We start from the raw sequence: 20,577 nt of genomic DNA on the forward strand, positions 1-20,577 counted from the left end.
GACTTCTGTGAGTTCAAGGCCACCCTGAGACTACATAGTGAATTCCAGATCAGCCTGGGCTAGAGTGAAACCCTGCCTCAAAAAAAAGAGGAGGCTGGGGAGAAGATGATTTAGTGGTTAAAAATGCTTGTTGTAGGGCTGGAGAGATGGCTTAATTGCCTATGAAGCCTAAGAACCCATATTCAACTCCCCAGATCCCACATTAGCCAGCCAAGCAAAAGTGAGGTAAGCACAAGGTTGCACACGCCCACTAGGTGGTGGAAGCATCTGGAGTTCAATTTCAGTAGCTGAGGCCCTGGCATGCCAGTTCTCTCCTTCTCTCTCTCTAAAAAATAAAAAACTAAGCTGGGCGTGGTGGCACAGCTTTTAGTCCCAGCATTCAGTAGGCATAGGTAGGAGGATCGCCATGAGTTCAAGGCCACCCTAACAATCCAGAGTGAATTCCATTCCAGGTCAGCCTGGGCTAGAGTGAGACCCTACCTCGAAAAAACCAAAAAACTAAAAAATATGGAGCTGGAGGGATGGCTTAGCAGTTAAGGTGCTTGCTTGCAAAGCCAAAGGACTCAAGTTCGATTCCCCAGGACCCATGTAAACCAGATGCACAAGGCGGAGCATGTGTCTGGAGTTTGTTGAGGCAGCTGGAGGCCCTGGCATGCCCATTCTGTCTGTCTCTCTTTCCCTCTTTCTCTCTGTCAAATAAACAAAAATAAACTATATTTAAAGAAAGAAATAAATTAAAAAAAAAAAGAAAATACTTGTTTTACAAGTTTAATGACCAGAGTTTGGACCTACAGAGCTTGCACAAAGCAGAATGCAGAGCCCATATGTCTGTGATCCCAACATGCCTCAGACAACAGGAGGCAGTCAGGAGAACCCTGACACTCATGGGAAACTCTCTTGTTCACAGTGGCAAGCAAGAAAGACCATGTCTCAAACAAGGTGACAACCAACACCTGAGGTTCCACCCACATGATGAGGAATGTGCATACTGAGAGAGGGAGGGAGGGAGGAAAATATCCAGACTGAATTGTCTAAAGCTAAAATTTTAATTTACTGGCCATGGTGGCACATGCCTTTAATCCCAGCATTTGGGAGGCTAAGGTAGGAGGATTGGCATGAGTTGGAGGCTACAGGGTGTTTCAGGTTAGCCTGGGCTAACCTGAGATCATACCTTGAAAAATACTTCCTATTTTTTTTTTCATTTAGAAAGATTATATTACAGCATATGCAACACACTCCAAACTTCTAACAAACTTACAATTTCAGCTCTTTTTTTTTTTTCCAAGGTCGGGTCTCACTCTAGCTGAGGCTGACCTGGAATTCACTATGTATTCTCAGGGTGGCCTCGAACTCACAGTGATCCTCCTACCTCTGCCTCCCGAGTGCTGGGATTAAAGGCATGCTCCAGCACAACTGGCTTTAATTTCGGCTCTAGATGGAGAGAAGAAACAGAAAAGGGAAATGTGAAAAAACAACAACTAAGAATTTTATAAACTCAATAAAAGACATGAGTTAGTAGATTTAATAAGTCTTTCATATCCCAAACAGGACTAAGGTACGTCACGGTCCAGAATAGAAAGCCGCTACAGGAAAAATGCACAATAGCTTCAAAGACACAACAGTAAGACTGATGGCTGACTTTTCAACAGAAATTATACATGTCAGAATAGCTAAGTGACATCTTCAAGCACTGAAGCAAAGCACAGACAACCCACCTCTACTCAGGGAAATTAACCTTCCAAATGGGAGACGAGGAAAACGTGGTTTCAGAAAGGGAAAAATAGAATAGAACAAGAGCACAAAGGCAAAAGAATTAGAAAAGGAGTTAATTTTTTTTGTAAGGTTTTATTTGACAGGATGTCATAAAAGTATTGCTTTTGGGGGTGGTGCTGGAGAGATTGCTCAGCGGTGAAGGTCCTTGCCTGCAAGGTCTAACGGCCTGGGTTTGGCTCCCCAGGACCCACGTAAGTCAGATGCACGAAGTGGTGCACGGATCTGGAGTTCGCGCGCAGAGGCCAGAGGCCCTGGTGTGCCTGAACTCACTCACGCTCTCTCTGTACCTCTCTGCTTACAAATAAATTAAAAAAAAAATTTTTTTTAAAGTATTGCTGAGCATGGTGGCCTTTCATCCTAGCACTTGGGAGGCAGTGTTAAGAAGATTGCCATGATTCAAGGCCACCCTGAGACTACATAGTGAATTCCAGGCCAGCCTGGGTTAGAGTGAGACCCGACCTCAAAACAACAACAACAACAAAAATGGCTGGAGGGATGGCTTAGCAGTTAAGGTGCTTGCCTGCAAAGCCAAAGAACCTATTTTTGATTCCCCAGGACCCATGTAAGCCAGTTATATAAGGTGGTACATGTGTCTGGAGTTTGTTTACAGTAGCTGGAGGCCCTGGCATGCCCATTCCCTTTCTCTCTTTCTCTCTCCCTCAAAAAAAAAAAAAAAAAAAAATGCTGGGTGTGGTGGCGCACGCCTTTAATCCCAGTACTGGGGAAGCAGAGGTAGGAGGATTGCCGTGAGTTCGAGGCCACCCTGAGACTCCATAGTGAATTCCAGGTCAGCCTGGGCTAGAGAGAGACCCTGTCTTGAAAAACTAAAAATAATAATAATAATAATAATAATATAATAATAACTAACCCAGGCATGACAGCACACATCTTTAGTCCCAGCACTCAGAAGAATGAGGTAGGAGGATCACCATGAGTTTGAGACAAGCCTGGACTACAGAGTGAATTCCAGGTCAGCCTGGGCTAGAGTGAAACACTACCTTAAACAAAAATTATTTGAGAGAGAGAGAAAAAGGCAGATAGAGAGAATGGCACGCCAGGGCCTTCAGCCACTGCAAACGCAATTCAGACGCATGCACTACCTTGTGCAGCTGGCTTAAGTGGGTCCTGGGGAATCAAACTTTGGTCCTTTGGCTTTGTAGGCAAGCTCCTTAACTAAGCCATCTCTCCAGCCCCATCCAAGATATCTATATCTATATCTATATCTATATCTATATCTATATCTATATCTATATCTATATCTATATCTATATCTATATATTTGGTTTTCGAGGGAGGGTCTCATTCTAGCCCAGGCTGACCTGGAATTCACTATGGAGTCTCAGGGTGGCCTCCAGCTCATGGCGATCCTCCTACCTCTGCCTCCTGAGTGCTGGGATTAAAGGCGTGCGCCACCATGCCCAGCTCCAAGATGTTTTTTAATGTAATATTGTTGACTCAGGAATGAAGAGGAAATTCTATTAGATTTAAATTCTGTGATTAATTGGGATTATAGAGTTCATACACTACTTATAAGCACAGGATAAAAAGACTTGTTTTGAGGGGCTGGAGAGATAGCGTAGTGGTTAAGCGCTTGCCTGTGAAGCCACAGGACCCACTTGTTTGAGGACTAGGGAGGTAGCTTAGCAGTTAAGGCTCTTGCCTGCAAAGCCTAAGGACCTACGTTCAATTCCCCAGGATACACATACGCCAGATGCACAAGGTGGCACATGCGTCTGGAGTTCATTTGCAGTGGCTGAAGGCCCTGGTACACCCATTCTCTCTCTCTGCTTCTCTCACAAACAAATAAATATAAATACAAAAAAAGACTTGTTTGAAAACTAAACAGAAATTTCCTTACCTTAGATGGTTTTCTATTTCTATAACTCGAGCAGTCAGATCCCAGTTGCCTCTCCCACGACTCTGACCACTGGTGTTTTTCAAAGTCTTTGTTCTCACTAGAGAAGCAGTGAGGTCCTGAAGGTCCTTGATGTCATTTCTTAGGGACATTATCTGTAATGACTGCCGCACATTGCTTTCTTTGTAACTTTCTAACTCGTTCTTCATGTCTTGCAAAGAAGTTTCTTTTAGCAAAAGCTTGCTTTGAAGATTTCTTAGCTGAAAAAAAGGGGACAGTGTTACTTAAATAATTTACACTCTCGCTTTAAACATTCATGACGCTAAATCATTGTGGATATTTAAGTTAAGAGGCAGTAGTGGTTTTAGTCCCAGCAGTTTCCTGACCTCAGGATCTCATCGACAGTGATGTGTCTTTCTTTTTTTTTTTTTTTTAGTTAAAAGAGAAAGAGAACTGGAGAGATGGCCTAGCGGTTAAGGCACTTGCCTGCAAAGTCAAAGGATCCAGGTTCGATTTCCCCACATAATTGAATTCTCTCTCTCTCACTCTGTCTCTTTTCCTCTCTCAAATAAATAAGTAAATAAATAAAACATTTAGAGAGAGAGAGAGAGAAGCAGATAGAGAGAGAATGGGTGCACCAGGACCTCCAGCCTCTGCAAACAAGTTCCAGATACATGCACCACCTTGTGCATCTGGCTTTACATGGGTTCTAAGGAATCAAACCTGAGTCCTTTGGCTTTGCCAGCAAGTGCCTTAATCGCTAAGCCATCTCTCCAGCCTGATGTGTCTTTCTTTAAAAGATTTTTTTTGGTTTTTCAAGGTAGGGTCTCACTGTAGCCCAGGCTGACCTGGAATTCACTTTGTATTCTCAGGGTGGCCTCGAACTCACGGTGATCCTCCTACCTCTGCCTCCTGAGTGCTGGGATTAAAGGCATGCTCCACCACGGCCGGCTAAAAGATATTTTTTTTTTATAATTTTTATTTATTTATTTATTTGAGAGCAACAGACACAGAGAGAAAGACAGATAGAGGGAGAGAGAGAGAATGGGCGCGCCAGGGCTTCCAGCCTCTGCAAACAAACTCCAGACGCGTGCGCCCCCTTGTGCATCTGGCTAACGTGGGACCTGGGGAACCAAGCCTCGAACCGGGGTCCTTAGGCTTCACAGGCAAGCGCTTAACCGCTAAGCCAACTCTCCAGCCCTAAAAGATATTTTTTGTTGTTGTTTCATTTCTTTTTGGAGGTAGGGTTTCACTCTAGTCCAGGCTAACCTGAAATTCACTATGCAATTTCAGGCTGGCCTTGAACTCATGGTGAACCTCTTACCTCTGCCTCCCAAGTGCTGAAATTAAAGGCGTGCACCACCACGCCCAGCTTAGAAGATATTTTTATTGGGTTGGAGAAATGGCTCAGTGGCTAAGGTCACTTGCTTACAAAGGCTGATGGCCTTGGGTTCAGTTCTCCAGTAGCCACATAAGGCCAAATGCAGTTTCATTTGCATCCGGAATTTTGGAGTTGTTTTTGTTTGCAGTTAGACACCTTGCTGTTCCCCTCCCTCCGTCACTCTCTCTTACTCTCTCCCCGCCCCTTGCAAATAAATAATAAAAATGCTTAAAAATATTTTTGTTTATGAGAGAGTGAGTGTGTATGGGCACACCGGGGCCTCTTGCCACTGTCAGCAGACTCCAGACACATGCACCACTTTGTGTATCTAGCTTTCCACTGTAGCGGAATTACACCTGGGCCAGCAAGTTTTCCAAGCAAGTGCTTGAACACTGCTTGGGCAGCCTCCCCAGGCCTTCAGTGGTGTGCCTTGAATGCACTTGCCACTCAGTGCTGGCCCCAACTCCCACACACAGACCTTCTAATCACTCCGTCTACACATGCCTTCCTGTACTAAACCAAACCCTGGCTGATTTTAGCACCATTTCTATTTCTTTTATTTAAAATATACTTTATTTATTTATTAATGAGAGAGAGGCAGACACACAGAGAGAATAGGTGCGCCAGGGCCTCTAGCCATTGCAAATGAACTCCAGACGCATGCAACCCTTTGTGCATCTGGCTTACATGGGTCCTGGGGCATAGAACCTGGGTCCTTTGGCTTTGTGGGCAAACCCTTAACCGCTAAGCCATCTTCTCCAGCCCACCGTTTCTATTTCGACAGCAAATCCCAGACTGACTACCCATCTGTCTTAGTTTTCCTTTGAGTTTCATTAAACTGGCTGCCATCTTTTTCTCTTCTTCCCTCATGTCTTTTTTTGTTTCTTTTGGATCAAGGTCTTGTGCAATCCAGCTGGCTTCACACTAACTATGAAGCTCAGGCTGGCTTTGAGCTTATGGAAGATTTCCTGCCTCCCTCCCAAGTGCTGGGATTATGGGCATGAACCACCACATTGGTTCATTGTTTCTTTAGAGACTTTTGTTATGGTTATTTTTCCTGTTGCACATAGCCAATACCAATAAAAGACTGGGTCAATCCAACAATGGCCCTATGGGTCAAAATTGTGCAATTTAAACATTATTTTGAACATACCTATTACTGCTTGATGGTTCAGATCATGATTTGTAAGTTAATGAATTTTATTTTAGCCTCAAAATCGAGTAAATAGAAAAGGAGCTGGGCAGCTCTTGGGAGGCAGAGGTAGGTGGATCATTGTGAGTTCAAGGCCACCCTGAGACTCCACAGTGAATTCCGGGTCAGTTTGGGCTGGAGAGTGAAACCCTACCTCGAAAAACCAAAATAAAAAAATAAAAATAAAAATAAATAAGGGCTGGAGAGATGGCTTAGCAGTTAAAGCATTTGCCTGCAAAGCCAAAGGACCCTAGTTCAACTCCCAGAACCCACTGTAGCCCAGGCTGACCTGGAATTTACCAAGTAGTTTCAGGGTGGCCTCAAACTCACAGTGATCCTCCTACCTCTGCTTCCCGAGTGCTGGGGTTAAAGGCGTGCGCCACCACGCCCATCTTATTTTTTATTTATTTTTGTTTTTTTAAGGTAGGGTCTCACTCTGGTCCAGGCAGACCTGGAATTCACTATGTAGTCTCAGGGTAGCCTGGAACTCTTGGCAATCCTCTTACCTCTGTCTCCCAAGTGCTGGGATTAAAGGCGTGTGCCACCATGCCTGGCCTTTAGTTTTAATTTTTTATCAGTGCATATTAATTATACAAAATAACTGATTCATTATATTTTCACATATGCACATAGTGACAAATTAGTCAGTTGAATATACTTCTGAGACAAAGTGCTTGAGTGATCCAGAAGATTTACTATGAAACTCTTTTAGGGGTTGAGACAAGGCTTCTCTCTGTAGCCTCTTGCCTCAATGTCTCAAGTGCATGACCACAACTGCTTAATTTGGACTCTATTTTTTAAAATCTTGACTCACAAGCAATTCTTCTAAATTAATAACATCCTTCTTATCATAGAGAAAATAAAAATGGTAAATAAGTTACAATTTGTAGTTGGTTTAAAAAAATATTCTAGGAACAAATATTGTTTTAATTTTTATTTTTGTAGTGCTGGGAATTACACCCAGAACTTTCCACATGCTAGGCAAATGCTCTAACACTGAGCTACAATCCAATCCTGGCCATGGAAAGTCACTTTTATAGCCTGATGCTCTTTAAAAATTTACAGCATCATTACACTAAAACTGTTAGAATGGAATGCAATCACTAGTGAAATAAATTAAGCAGCTGGGTGTAGTGGCATATATCATGTGGAAGGACAAGGCAGGATGATCAAGAGTTCAAGGCCAGCCTCAGGTATACAACAAGTTCCAAGCCAGCCTAGGCTACACAGTGACACATTGTTTCGAACAATAAATAGGGCTGCTAGTGACACCTGAGCTGAGTGTGTACGTGCTGCTGTGAAGTGAGTGTTTTTGATTCCAAATGATATGTTTAAGGGCATTGATTTTACAGCCGCCCAATCTGGCCAGGACCTCAGGGCTGAAAGCTGTTCTATTTTTCTTTCCAAACAAAACCAGATAAATATTTGTTTTGTATTACATTTCACCAGTTCACATGTTTAAATTCTGGAACAAATCCACTTGCGTCTTTCCAGGGCTCCTCCCCTGGCCAACCACGGCACATGTCGCTAAAGACTCCTAGACCTCCAAGGCCTGAGAGGCTCGCTAGGGTCTGGAACCATAGCCAACTCAGAAGACAGCCACAGTTCATCCTTAGTGGCACCAGACACTGGGCTATTTCCTGAAGCATCTATCCTATTTCACAGGACAGCATGGCTATGATAAGGAGCCACCAGTTCATGATCAATGTGACCATTGCAGACCTGTCCACCCAGTTGGTCAGAGCCCCCAAGCTGGCTTCCTCTGGTCAGTGCATGAGCAAGGGCTTCCTGCCTTTTTGCTTTTATATTTGTCATCCAGGTCTGGCTTCAAAGGGCTCTGAAACAGCCTTGCCACATCTTGGCATGGTTCCCGCTGCGTTTGGACAGACTAAGTAATGTGTCTGTCATTGTTTCTTTGTATTTGTCTTCAATAGTTGCTTGACCCATCATCTTTGAATCTGCCATTAAATAAAACACACATTTCAGTAAGGCCTATAATGGATGATTAGGCATTCTGTAAAATTGTACATTGAGGCAGGGTCGATATTGTGGAAGAATTAAGAGTCTTTGCAACCAATCATAGTTTATAGTGGAGAGATAGTGTTGCAGTCAGGTTCGCATTGCTGGTAGAAATCACCCAACCAAAAGCAGCTTGTGGGAAAAGAGGTTTACTTTGGCTTACAGGCTTGAGGGTAATCTCCACAATAACAGGGAAAAACAATGGCATGCGCAGAGGGTGGACATCACCCCCTGGCCAACATAAGGTGGACAATAGCAACAAGAGAGTGTGCCAAACACTGGCAAGGGGACACTGGCTATAACACCCATAAGCCCGCCCCCAACAATACACTACACTGCCTCCAGAAAGCGTTAATTCCCAAATCTCCATTGGCTGGGAACTTAGCATCCAGAACACCGAAGTTTATGGGGGACACCTGAATCAAACCACCACAGATAGATAGATAGATAGATAGATAGATAGATAGATAGATAGATAGATAGATTTTTGAGGAGGGAGAGTGGAAGAATGGGTCTACACAGAGCTCTTGCCACTGCAAAAGAACTCCAGATGTTTTCACCACTTTATACATCTGACTTTACATGGACACTGGAAATCAAACCCCAGACCAGCCAAGCTTTGTAATCAAACAAGTATCTTTAACCTTAAGCTGAGCCATCTCCCCAGGCCAGTAGCTGGCTTCTATCGCCCATCTGAGAGTCACGCGGAACATGCCATTTTATCCCTCGTGCGGCATGTTGCTTTGGCTGGGGAAAGGGGACACACACTAGCACTGGTGGTGGATTCACAATGGCTCTGGAGGAATTCCACCCGCATCCTAGGTTTGTTTCAAAAACAAACATGAGCTGGGCGTGGTGGCGCACACCTTTAACCCCAGCACTCGGGAGGCAGAGGTAGGAAGATCACCGTGAGTTTGAGGCCACCCTGAGACATGTGAATTCCAGGTCAGCCTGGGCTACAGCAAGACCCTATCTCAAAAAATAAAAATAAAAAAGCAAACATGTTAAAAGAAGGAGACAGCTTCCTTTGAGACCCAGACCCACTTTCTGCTGGAATTCACTATGTAGTCTCAGGGTGACTTCAAACTCATTGTGATTCTCCTATCTCTGCGTTGAATGCTAGGATTAAAGGCATGCGCCACATCTGGCTTCAGATTAGTTTGTTTGTTGTTGCTGTTTTTTTAATTTTAGAGGGAGAGAGAAAGAGAGAGAATTGGCATGCCAGGGTCTCAGCCACTGTAATCAAACTCGGGACACTTGTGCCACCTAGTGGGCATGTACACCCTTGTGCTTGCCTCACCTTTGTCTGGTTAACATGGGGTCTAGAGAGTCGAACATGGGTCCTCAAGCTTTGCAGGCAAGCACCTTAACCACTAAGCCATCTCTCCAGCCCCAGCTAACAGTTTTAATAGGAAATTTCATCATGGCAGAGAAGGCATGGAAGGCCAGAAGGGAAAGCTTATGTCACATAGCAGCACAGCCAGGAAGCTGAGAGAGAACTACCCAGGAGCCTGAGACTGACTGTAAACACCTCAGGACCCGCCCCCAGGGACACACTTCCTCCAGCCAGGTTCTTCCTCCTAAAGGTTCCACAACCCTCCTCAATAGTGCCACCTGCGTGTGCGCCTGGCGGGTGTGTGTGTGGGGGGGGTGTCGTGTTTTACATTCAAACCAGCTATAAAGATCTGCGCTCCCCTACAGGAACCATGACTGCATTTAGCATCTCTGAGAAGAATCAAAGACGTAAATGAAAAAGTAAGGAACAAGGGCTGGAGAGATGGCTTAGCAGTTAAGCGCATGCCTGTGAAGCCCGAGGACCCCAGTTTGAGGCTCGACTCCCCAGGACCCACGTTAGCCAGATGCACAAGGGGGTGCCCGCGTCTGGAGTTCGTTTGCAGTGGCTGGAGGCCCTGGTGTGCTCATTCTCTTGCTGTTTCCCCAGAAGTTCGATGCGGATAGTCACTGTTCAGATGCGAACACTCAGAACATTTCAAAAGGTCAAGCAGTCAACAGCTCTGAGGAGGTCAGCTGTCATTCCTCCGTAGTCATGGGTTGAGAAGTCAGTGCCCAGCACAAGCCAGCTGCCACAGAACAATAAATTACACGGGCATACACTGAGCTCTGGGCCCCGGAGGACACAGCAGAGGGCTTGACAGCAGCAGCAGCAGAGAGCAATCCAGGCAGGGAAAAAAACCTAAACTTCAGTTCCACAAAGCAAACAGCTGCCCGCCCCTGGGGACTGGCTTGGAGCTGGCATGAGTGAATAATGAGTGATGAAGTGTGACAGGTCCATTCTCCTCTGCGTCCCATGGCTTGGCTGAGTTGTTGTGGCAGAGTGGAGGTCTGCAGAGATCTCCAGCTGAAGTGGGAAAGAGCCTGGCGACGCCTGCACAATAGCCGGCCACACTATATTCACGCTGTGTTTCTGAGTGCCTTGCTAAATGGGGACCCAGGAGAGTGAAGCCAGCGCACGTGAGGTGGGGCTTCTCTCACCAATCCAGAGTAAATGGGCTTTTTTCCTTTGTCTGAAAAATGTGTATGTTGCCTTTTATCCTAGCACTGGGAAGGTAGGAGGATCGCTTAGAGTTTGAGGCCACCTTGAGACTAGATAGTGAATTCCTAGGCTGAGCAAAACAAAACAAAAAAGTGGGTATTTATATCTGCATCTAAAGCTAAATATAATTTTATTTCATTAATGGCTTCTTCCCCTAACTTCTTGCACCAGGTTCCAAAGGAGACTGTATAAAACTTTATCAGTAAAATCCAAAGATTTAGTGAATTCTTTCTTGAGCAATGAAAAATTAGCTAAGGGAACTCAATGATAGTGAAATGCCTTTAAGTAGTTTAACTTGGGGCAGGAGAGATGGCTCAGCAGTTAAGGCACTTTCCTGTAAGGCCTAATGACCTGGGTTCAATTCCCCAGTACCCACCAAAATCCAGATGCACAAGGTGGTACATGCATTTGGTGTTTGCTTGCAGTGGCTAGAGACCCTGGTGTGCCCATTCCCTCTCTCCCTCTCTTTCTCTCTCGCACAGTCTCAAATAAAATAATAAGTAGGCCGGATGTGGTGGCGCATGCCTTTAATCCCAGCACTCAGGAGGCAGGGGTAGGAGGATTGCCGTGAGTTCTAGGCCATTCTGAGACTGCATTGTGAATTCCAGGTCAGCCTGAGCTAGAGTGAGACCCTACCTCGTAAAGCCAAAATAAATAAATAAATATAAATAAACAACAATTTTAATTTGTGCTACACGCTTGGGTTGGATATTTTTCCTTTTTCTTCCTTTGTTCTTTCTTTCCTTCTTCCCTCCCTCCCTCCCGTCTGTCTGTCTGCCTTCCTTTCTTTCCTTCTCTTTCTTTCTTTCTTTCTTTCTTTCTTTCTTTCTTTCTTTCTTTCTTTCTCTCTCTCTCTCTCTCTCTCTCTGTCTCTCTCTCTCTCTTTCTTTCTTTCTTTCTTCCTGGCAAGGTCTTACTCTAGCCCAGGCTAACCAGAACTGACTCTGTGCCCCAGGCTGGCCTCTAACACACGGTGACCCTGAGTACTGGGCTGCCGGCACTCTTCTTACCCTTTTATGCAAATGAAGCTGGTGTGGTGTGCGGGTGTGCACGCATGCGTGTGTAGGACAAAGGATAGATTTGGGTACAATCTTTAGGTACGCTGTCGACCTCTTTTGGAGACCAGATCTCTCACTAAACCCGGAACCCACTGCTTAGGTTAGACTGTCTAGCCAGCAAGCACCAGGCTTCCTCCTGGCTCCGCCTCCCCGGGCCAGACCACAGGTGCACACCGCCCTGCTTAGTTTATGTAGTACTAATACTCAAACCGGGCGCAAAGCTAATCAAGCACTACCAACTGTGCTTTATTCCGGGACCTAAAATAATTTACTTAAGAAAAATGGTTTAAATATCCTATTAAAGATTTGATTTAAAAACACTTTTTTAAGCTGGGCATGATGGCGCATACCTTTCATCCCAGCACTCAGGAGGCAGAGGAGGATTGACACAAGTTGGAGACCACCCTGAGACTGCATAGTGAATTCCAGGTCAGCCTGGGCTAGAGTGAGACCCTACCTTGAAAACCCAGAAAAAAAAAAAAAGAAAGAAAGAAAGAAAGAAAGAAGGAAAGAAAGAAAGAAAATAATGCTCAATAGTTAAAGGTACTTACTTACAAAAGAGATGGCTGGGATATGACTCAATGACAGAGCCTTTATGTAACACATGAAAGACAGCCTAGATTCAGTCACCAGCACTGAAAAAAAAAAATCATGACAACAAACAAAACTGCTCTATTAGGTAATGTGTATTAAGTAATCTAGAGGTAGGCAGGGTGTGGAGGTGCACGTCTTTACTCAGCCCTTGGGAGGCCAAGGTAGGAGGATCGCTGTGAGGGTGAGGTCAGCCTGGACTACAGTGAGACCCAACCTCAAAAAAAAAAGAGGTAATCTACAGGTGACTTAAAGTAAGCTGTCCCTTGGGTTTCTGCTGGAAAATGGTTCCATGCTCCCACAGACAGCAAAATCTGCCAATGTCCAAGTTCTTTATATAGCACAGCCTCCTGTAACTTTAAGCTACATAGCAACAGGTTTTTTGTTTATATATTTCAAGGTTAGGGTTTCACTCGAGCCCATGCTGACCTGGAACACACTGTATTTCCTCACTCTTACCTCTGCCTCCCAAGTGCTATGATTAAAGGTGCGGGCTGCCACGTCAGGCTCATAGCAACATTTTGGAAATAAGGAGATATGTATGGTTGCACAGGGCTGGAGGTGGGAAGAAGTAGGGAGCAACAATGAGTATTGTGGTGTGAGAACCATTTGGTGTATTGAGTTGGGATGTAGCTTGGTTGGTAGAGTGATTGCCTGGCATGCATGAGGCCTTCAGTTGATCCTTAGCATAACATAAACCAGGTAGTGGCACTTAACACACAAATGACTGTAACTAAGAGTGAGGAAATATGAATAGGACTGGGAGATTGTAGCAAAGTCTATAAGCAAATAGTTACATCACACTAGTTCTATAAAATGTTACCAGCGCAAGCAACATGGCACAGCGAAAAGAGATTGCTTCTCCAGTTTGTCTGTTTGTTTGTTTTTTTAACTTTTTAAAAAATTTTATTTGCGAGCCAGACGTGGTGGTGCACGCATTTAACCCCAGCACTCAGGAGGCAGAGGTAGGAGGACCGCCGAGAGTTCGAGGCCACCCTGAGAGTACATAGTTAATTCCAGGTCAGCCTGGACCAGAGTGAGTCCCTACCTTGAAAAACAAAAAACAAAAACAAAACAAAAAATATTATTTTCAAGGAAAGAGGAGAAAGACAGAGTATGAGAATGGGTATGTCAGGGCCTCTAGCTGCTACAAACGAACTCCAGATGTATGCACCACTTTGTGCATCTGGCTTTATATAGGTACTAGGGAATCAAACCTGGGTCACGAGGCTTTGCAGACAAGTGCCTTAAACACTGAGCAATCTTGCCAGCTCTTTTTTTTTGTTGTTGTTGTTGTTGTTTGAGGTAGGGTCTCACTCTGGCTCAGGCTGACCTGGAATTCACTATGTAGTCTCAGGGTGCCTCAAACTCATGGCAATCCACCTACCTCTGAGTAGGCACTTAGTGATGAGATTAAAGGTGTGCACCACCATGCCCAGCTCCAGCTCTGGTTTTTTTGGATTTTTTTGAGGCAGGGTCTCACTATGTAGCCCAGGTTATCCCAGAACTCACTTACAGAAAGAGGCTAACCTTGAATTTGCTTTAGCTTCCTATTCTACACCCAGTTAGTTGTCTGTTATTTTAACGACTGCAAATGAATCTATATTGTCACAGTAAAACATTCTGAACAGCAGTAACAACTGGTTCTCATGTAGGCTTTCTAGCTGAAAAGATTTTATCACTGCCCTTTGCCCCTTCTAGAGCTGGCTGCACCTACCAGGTTGCTACTATTTCTCGTATTCCTATTGGCTGGTGAGAACAATGTCTAATTTGCATATGCAATCATATTTTCTAAAAAAAATTCTGTGAAATAAAACTAACAGGTACTTGCAAAGTATGTTAAATTTTTCTTAACTTTAGGACAATAAGACTGTACAAAGAGCTTGCTCAGTAGTTAAAGGTGCTTGCTTGCAAAACCTAACAGCCTGGGTTTGATTCCCCAGTACCCACATAAAGCTAGGTACACAAAGTGACATATACATCTGGAGTTCATTTGCATAGACAGGAGGTCCTGGCCCATACTTACTCTCTTTCTCTCCTTCTCTCTGTCTCTTTCATAAATAAAACGCTAAAGAAAATCTGGCCAGGGGTGGTGGCACATGCCTCTAATCCCAGCACTCCAAAGGCCAAGGTAGGAGACTCGCTGTGAGTCCAAGGCCAGCATGAGACTACATAGTGAATTCCAGGTCAGCCTGGGCTAGAGTTAGATCCTGCCTCAAAAAAAAAAAAAAAAAAAAAAAAAAAAGGAGAAGGAGAAGGAAGAGGAAGAGGAATAGCTGGAGAGATGGCTTGGCGGTTAAGCCATTTGCCTGCAAAACCAGAGGCTCCCGGTTCAATTCTCCAGAACCCACGTTAGCCAGATGCACAAGGGGGCACAAGTGTCTGGAGTTCGTTTGTAGTGGCTGGAAGCCCTGGCACGCCCAGTCTCTCTTTCCCTCTTTCTCTGTCAAATAAATTTTTTAAAAAAGAAGAAAATCTTCTCCTTTAAAAAAAAAAAAAAAAAAAAAACAAAACTAAGAGCCAGGCATGGTGGTGCATGTCTTTAATCCCAGCACTTGGAAGGCAGAGGCAGAAGGATTGCCATGAGTTTAAGATCAGCCTGGGACTACATAGTGAACTCCAGGCCAGCCTAGGCTAAAGTGAGACCCTACCCTGAAAAATCAAAACAAAAGATTGCACAGCCAGGTATATGGTGGCACAAGCCTTTAATTACAGAAGTTGGGAGACAGAGGTAGAAGGATTGCTGTGAGTTCAAGGCCAGCCTGGACTACAGAGTAAGTTCCAGGTCAGCCTAGGCTAGAGTGAGACCCTACCTCAAAAACCAATAAAAAATAGGTGTATGTGTGTGTGAGAGAGAGAGAGAAAAAAAAAACTTTTTAAAAACTCATTAATAGTGCAGCCCATTCAGGACTATTCAAGAGTTTTAGCTCAGTTTCCTACTGCCTAAACTAGACCACACAATCACCAACTGAATAGACTAATACTTATTCTTCCTGTATCTCCATATCTGGCCTTACCCAAATATAGTCTCTTGCACCTGCCTTTCTATTATTGGACAGAAACACATGATAATTATCTTTGTATGTCTCACAAAAGAGATAAAGTCAATTTTAACAAAATTGCTAATGAATGCAGTAAAGAGAAATACTACCTTATAGAGACAATTGTGCTCCTGTGGGATTAAATAATAGGTTGTTGGAAAAGGCAAAGATGACTCATGCCAAAGCTTAGGTATTCTGTTGAAATCACTAAACTTTCTTTTTTGAAATAATTTTAACACCAACAAATTATACAATGATCACTATTTTTTGGTTTCTTTTTTTGTAATAGGGTCCCACTAGATAGGCCGGGCTGACCTTCAACTCCACATCCTTCTGACTCAACCTCCCAAGCGCTGGAATTTAGTTGAATAGAAGTCAGTCAGGTAGGAGCAGTTGCAGATCAGTGAAGCGTATGTTACACATGTTCATAAGTGAATAGATGCATGTGCTACCATTCCTGGCTTGATGACTTTTATCAAATTTAGAAAATTTGTAGCTGGGCGTGGTGGCTCACACCTTTCATCCCAGCACTCGGGAGGCAGAGGTAGGAGGATCGCTGTGAGTTTGAAGCCAGCCTGAGACTTACGTAGTGAATCCCAGGTCAGCCTGATAGGGATTGCATTAAATGTGTAGATTGCTTTAGGTAAGATTGCCATTTTCACGATATTGATTCTTCCAAGCCAGGAACAAGGGATGTTTCTCCACTTTCTAGTTTCTGCCTCTCTCTTTCTCAAATAAATAAATAATTTTTTTTTTTAAAGTTTAGGATAGGGCTGGAAAGATGCCTTAGCAGTTAAGGTGCTTGCCTGTGAAGCCTAAGGACCCAGATTCAATTCCCTGGTACCCATGTAAGCCAGATGCATGAGGTGGCACATGGATCTGGAGTTCATTTGCAGTGGTTAGGGGCCTGGACATGCCCATTCTCTTTCTCTATCTGCTTCTTTCTCTCTCAAATTAAAAAAAAAAAAAAAAAATATATATATATATATATATATATATATATATATATATATTCACTATGTAGTCTCAGGATGGCCTTGAACTCACGGTGATCCTCCTACCTCTGCCTCTCAAGTGCTGGGATTAACGGCGTGCACCACCACATCCAGCCTTTATTTTATTCATTTATTTTTTTGAAGGTAGGGTCTCACTCTAGCTCAGGATGACTGGAATTCATTATGTAGTCTCAGGGTGGTCTCGAACTCTGGGTGACCTTCTTACCTCTGCCTACTGAGTGCTGATTCAAGGGATTCAAGGGCTGTGTTACCATGCCCGGCCCGACCTTTATTTTTTTAAAAAATATTTTGTTTATTTATTTAATTGCGAGAGAGAGGGAGGGAGAGAGAGAAAGAGAGAATGGGTGCACCAGGGCCTCTAGCCATTGCAAATGAACTCCAGACACATGCACTACCTTAGGCATCTGGCTTTACATGGGTACTGGGGAATCCAACCTGGGTCCTTTGGCTTTGCAGGCAAGTACCTTAACTGATAAGTCATCTCTCCAGCCCTCTATTTTTTTTTTTTTTTTAAAGCAAAAAGTTGGAAACAACTGTGATGGTTAATTTCTGTTGTCAACTTGACACCTTCTGGGCAAATCTAAGGGTGTTTCCAGGAAGGATTAACTGAAGGAGGACGGTCTTCCAGTGGAAGCCTATGCATAAGACCTTGCAGGAGAAGGTGGTGCCTTTGCCTGGCTGCCCTTGCTGCCTGCTTGTAGGCACATGTGCCCTGCCACTGCCATCCTTTGTGAACATCAGAACCCAGCTTCCTCAGCTTTCCAGCATGGACTGAAGACCAGCAGCTCTCAAGTGATCCTCTGGGTCTTCAGTGTCAGATTAGAACTACTGAGGCATCCAGTCTCACGGACTCAACAACCACCAGGTCCTCTGCCTCTACAGCTTGCAGACAGCCATCACAGGTGGGCCAGCCTGTACTGTGTAGGCCAATCTAATAAAATCCCTGTACAATACTGTTGCAGGCAGCTCCAACTTTGCTGGGATGAACTTCCAAACCAGGCACAAGTTATGGGAGGAAGGACTTTATTGAAGCTTACAGATCCAGGGGAAGTTTTGTAATGGCAAAAGAAGTTGGCCCCCTTTCACAGGTCCACAGAGAGAAATACTACCATTAGCAAGCACAGTCCTAGCTCCAGGTAGAGCTCAAGCACTCTGCATACCTCGGGCTGGAATTCAGATGCACCCCCAAACACACCTTAGGGCTGGACCTTAGCATCCACCCACAGTGACGTCAAGTTATAAGCTTGAATAAAACTCCTGAATCTTTTGGGGGATGTCCATTCAAACTACTACAAATATATATTCATTCTGTCCGTTCTGTTCCTGTACAGGATCCTGACTCATACAACAACCAACAAGTCAAATAGGAATTTAATGGTTACATAACATGTCAGTGGAATATTACAAAGTAATGAAAATTATATAAAATTGTTCATACATCAAAACAGATTTCACTAGACAAAAGAACTGAGTCACAAATTAAATTTTAGTGCCAGAGATTGAACCCAGGACCTCACACACTGTTAAGCAATCATTTTACCACTTGCTGAATCTTTCTCCTGTGGTGACAAGATCTCACTACATTCAAAATACAGCCATGAACTCATGAGCTCAAGTGACCCTTCTGCTGACCCAACCTCCCAAACAGCTGGGATAGTAAGTACATACCACCATGCTTGGCAGTGTGTTATTTCTAAATCCCTGTTGTAAATTCAAGTTATGTGTTATAATTAAATTAAAATTAAGTTCACAGTTATTGAAGATTAATTAAAGTGACATTGCAATTATTTTATTATCATTCATTTTATAATTTTATAATGTATAAATGCTTTCTATAGTTCTAGTCATTTTGCAGATGCAAAATGTCAAAGTAATTTTTGATACTTTTTCTTGCAAGCAGAGAGAGGGTGAGAAGATGGGGGCACCAGGGCTTCTTGCTGTTGCAAGTGAGCTCCACATGTATGTACCACTTCGTGCATTTGGCTTTACATGGGTGCTGGTGCTGGGGAATTAGACCTGAGCTGGCAGTCTTGGCAAGCAAGTACTTTTAACTGCTGCGCCATCTTCCCAGCCCCCCAATTTTTTCTTTTATTTCCTGGAAATATTCAGCATTATATACTTGAAAGTAGTTCATTTACTAAAGATCAAAGACCAATGTTCTTTTTTTTAAAAAAAAAAATTATTTATTTATTTATTTATTTATTTGAGAGCTACAGACACAGAGAGAAAGACAGATAGAGGGAGAGAGAGACAATGGGCGCGCCAGGGCTTCCAGCCTCTGCAAACGAACTCCAGACGCGTGCGCCCCCTTGTGCATCTGGCTAACGTGGGACCTGGAGAACTGAGCCTCGAACCGGAGTCCTTAGGCTTCACAGGCAAGCGCTTAACCGCTAAGCCATCTCTCTAGCCCCCAATGTTCTTTTGTATCATTTACTTGAAACTTTTTTTAGAGTACAGAATAGTGAGGTTCAGAATGACATTTTCATACATGTATATAACATACTTTTATTCATTATTCATAGTATTTACTTTAAAATTATTTTTAATTTTTACTTATTTATTTGAGAGCAACAGACAGAGAGAGAAAGAGAGAGAGAATGGGTGTGCCAGGGCCTCCAACCACTGCAAATGAACTCCAGATGCGTGCGCCCCTTGTGCATCTGGCTAACATGGGTTCTGGGGAATCAAGCCTTGAACTGGGATCCTTAGGCTTTACAGGCAAGCGCTTAATGGCTAAGCCATCTCTCCAGCCCAGTAATTACTTTTTTTTAGTTTAGGTTTTCTTGGGATTTTTTTGTTTGTTTGTTTTTGTTTTTTTTTTGGGGGGGGGTAGAATCTTGATCTAGCCCAGGCTGACCTAGAACTCACTTTGTAGCCTCAGGGTGGCGTTGAACTCATGGCAATCCTTCTACTTCTGCCCCCAAGTGCTGGGATTACAGGTGTGTGCCACCACACCCAGCAGTATTTACTTTAAATGTAAGTATTTTCTTTCCTACTAAAGAAACTGAGTATGGGTATGATGGCTAGCATTCCATAGCAAAGAAATGGGAAGAACGCTAGCAAGGGCAATGTAAACCTTCCCTTTCTTAGTCTAGTTCTCAACGGACCACCAAACCATGTTGATTTCCTTCTGAGAGTGGGGGCAAATACCAGGGTAGCACTTACCACTGGGCAATTTTTCCAGGGCGATAGATGTGACAGATGCCTGGCCTCTGATGGTTTAGCCTTGCGGGGCCCTGTATTTGGGCCATTAGCCAGCCTTCCGGGATCCGAGTGGTTTAAAGACTGGAGGCGGCTTGCCATGCTGGAAACTCGAGAAGCAGGAAACGCATGGAGCACTGGTGAGCCACGGCCTTTCAAGAGGAGCTTCCTGCAGCACTCAGGAACAGATGTGGAGCTCTGTCCAGTGCCAACAGCAAAGTCTTCCAAGAAGGTTCCTCAAGAGAATCTCAGTGCTTAGCTAAACCTTAGAAGGATCTGTCTGCTAAACCTGTTGCTTGGAGACTAGGTCAATCTGGTTCCTAAAGATATCAAAACATGGTTTAGCTCTTAAGTGCTTGAAGTATGTTTTATATATGTGTATATGTGTAATATATATATATTATATATACTAGGGATACAGAGGCAGGAGGATGGCCACAAGTAAAATGTATATAATATTAATTTATATAATAATATATAAAATATTATACTATATATATATATGTATGTGTATATATATACATATATATATATATATATATACACACACACACACACACACACACACACACACACACACACACACACACTGGTTTTTCAAAGTTGGTTCTCACTCTAGTCCAGGGTGACCTGGAATTTACTATGTAGTCTCAGACTGGCCTTGAATTCAGAGCAATCTTCCTACCTCTGCCTCCCAAGTGCTGGGATTAAAGGCTTGTGCCAGCATGCCCTGCTTAATTTATATTCTTGATGATTATCTCATTCAGTATTGCATTGTGTAAAGCTTTCATTAAAGGTACTTAATGGCAGCATTTTTTTTTTTCTGTATTATCCTGATCATTCTATACTAGGCCATATATATATACATATAGACTGAAGCTGGGCATGGTGGTGCA

General features: G+C 43.7%; 1 protein-coding gene across 1 annotated transcript in view; it reads right to left on the reverse strand.

The window, feature by feature from the left end:
* Positions 1-19,783, reverse strand: part of LOC101617647 — a 44,209-nt gene extending 24,426 nt beyond the window's left edge. Inside the window, exons 1-2 of the mRNA XM_045155583.1 lie at positions 19,646-19,783; positions 3,632-3,888 (exon numbers count right to left, since the gene is read on the reverse strand). Coding sequence (XP_045011518.1) covers positions 3,632-3,888; positions 19,646-19,783 — 395 coding nt within the window. The remainder of the gene's footprint in view (positions 1-3,631; positions 3,889-19,645) is intronic.
* Between the last annotated feature and the right edge of the window lie 794 nt (positions 19,784-20,577).

This window comes from Jaculus jaculus, chromosome 7 (assembly GCF_020740685.1).
Source record: "Jaculus jaculus isolate mJacJac1 chromosome 7, mJacJac1.mat.Y.cur, whole genome shotgun sequence".
Taxonomy (NCBI): Eukaryota; Metazoa; Chordata; class Mammalia; order Rodentia; family Dipodidae; genus Jaculus; species Jaculus jaculus.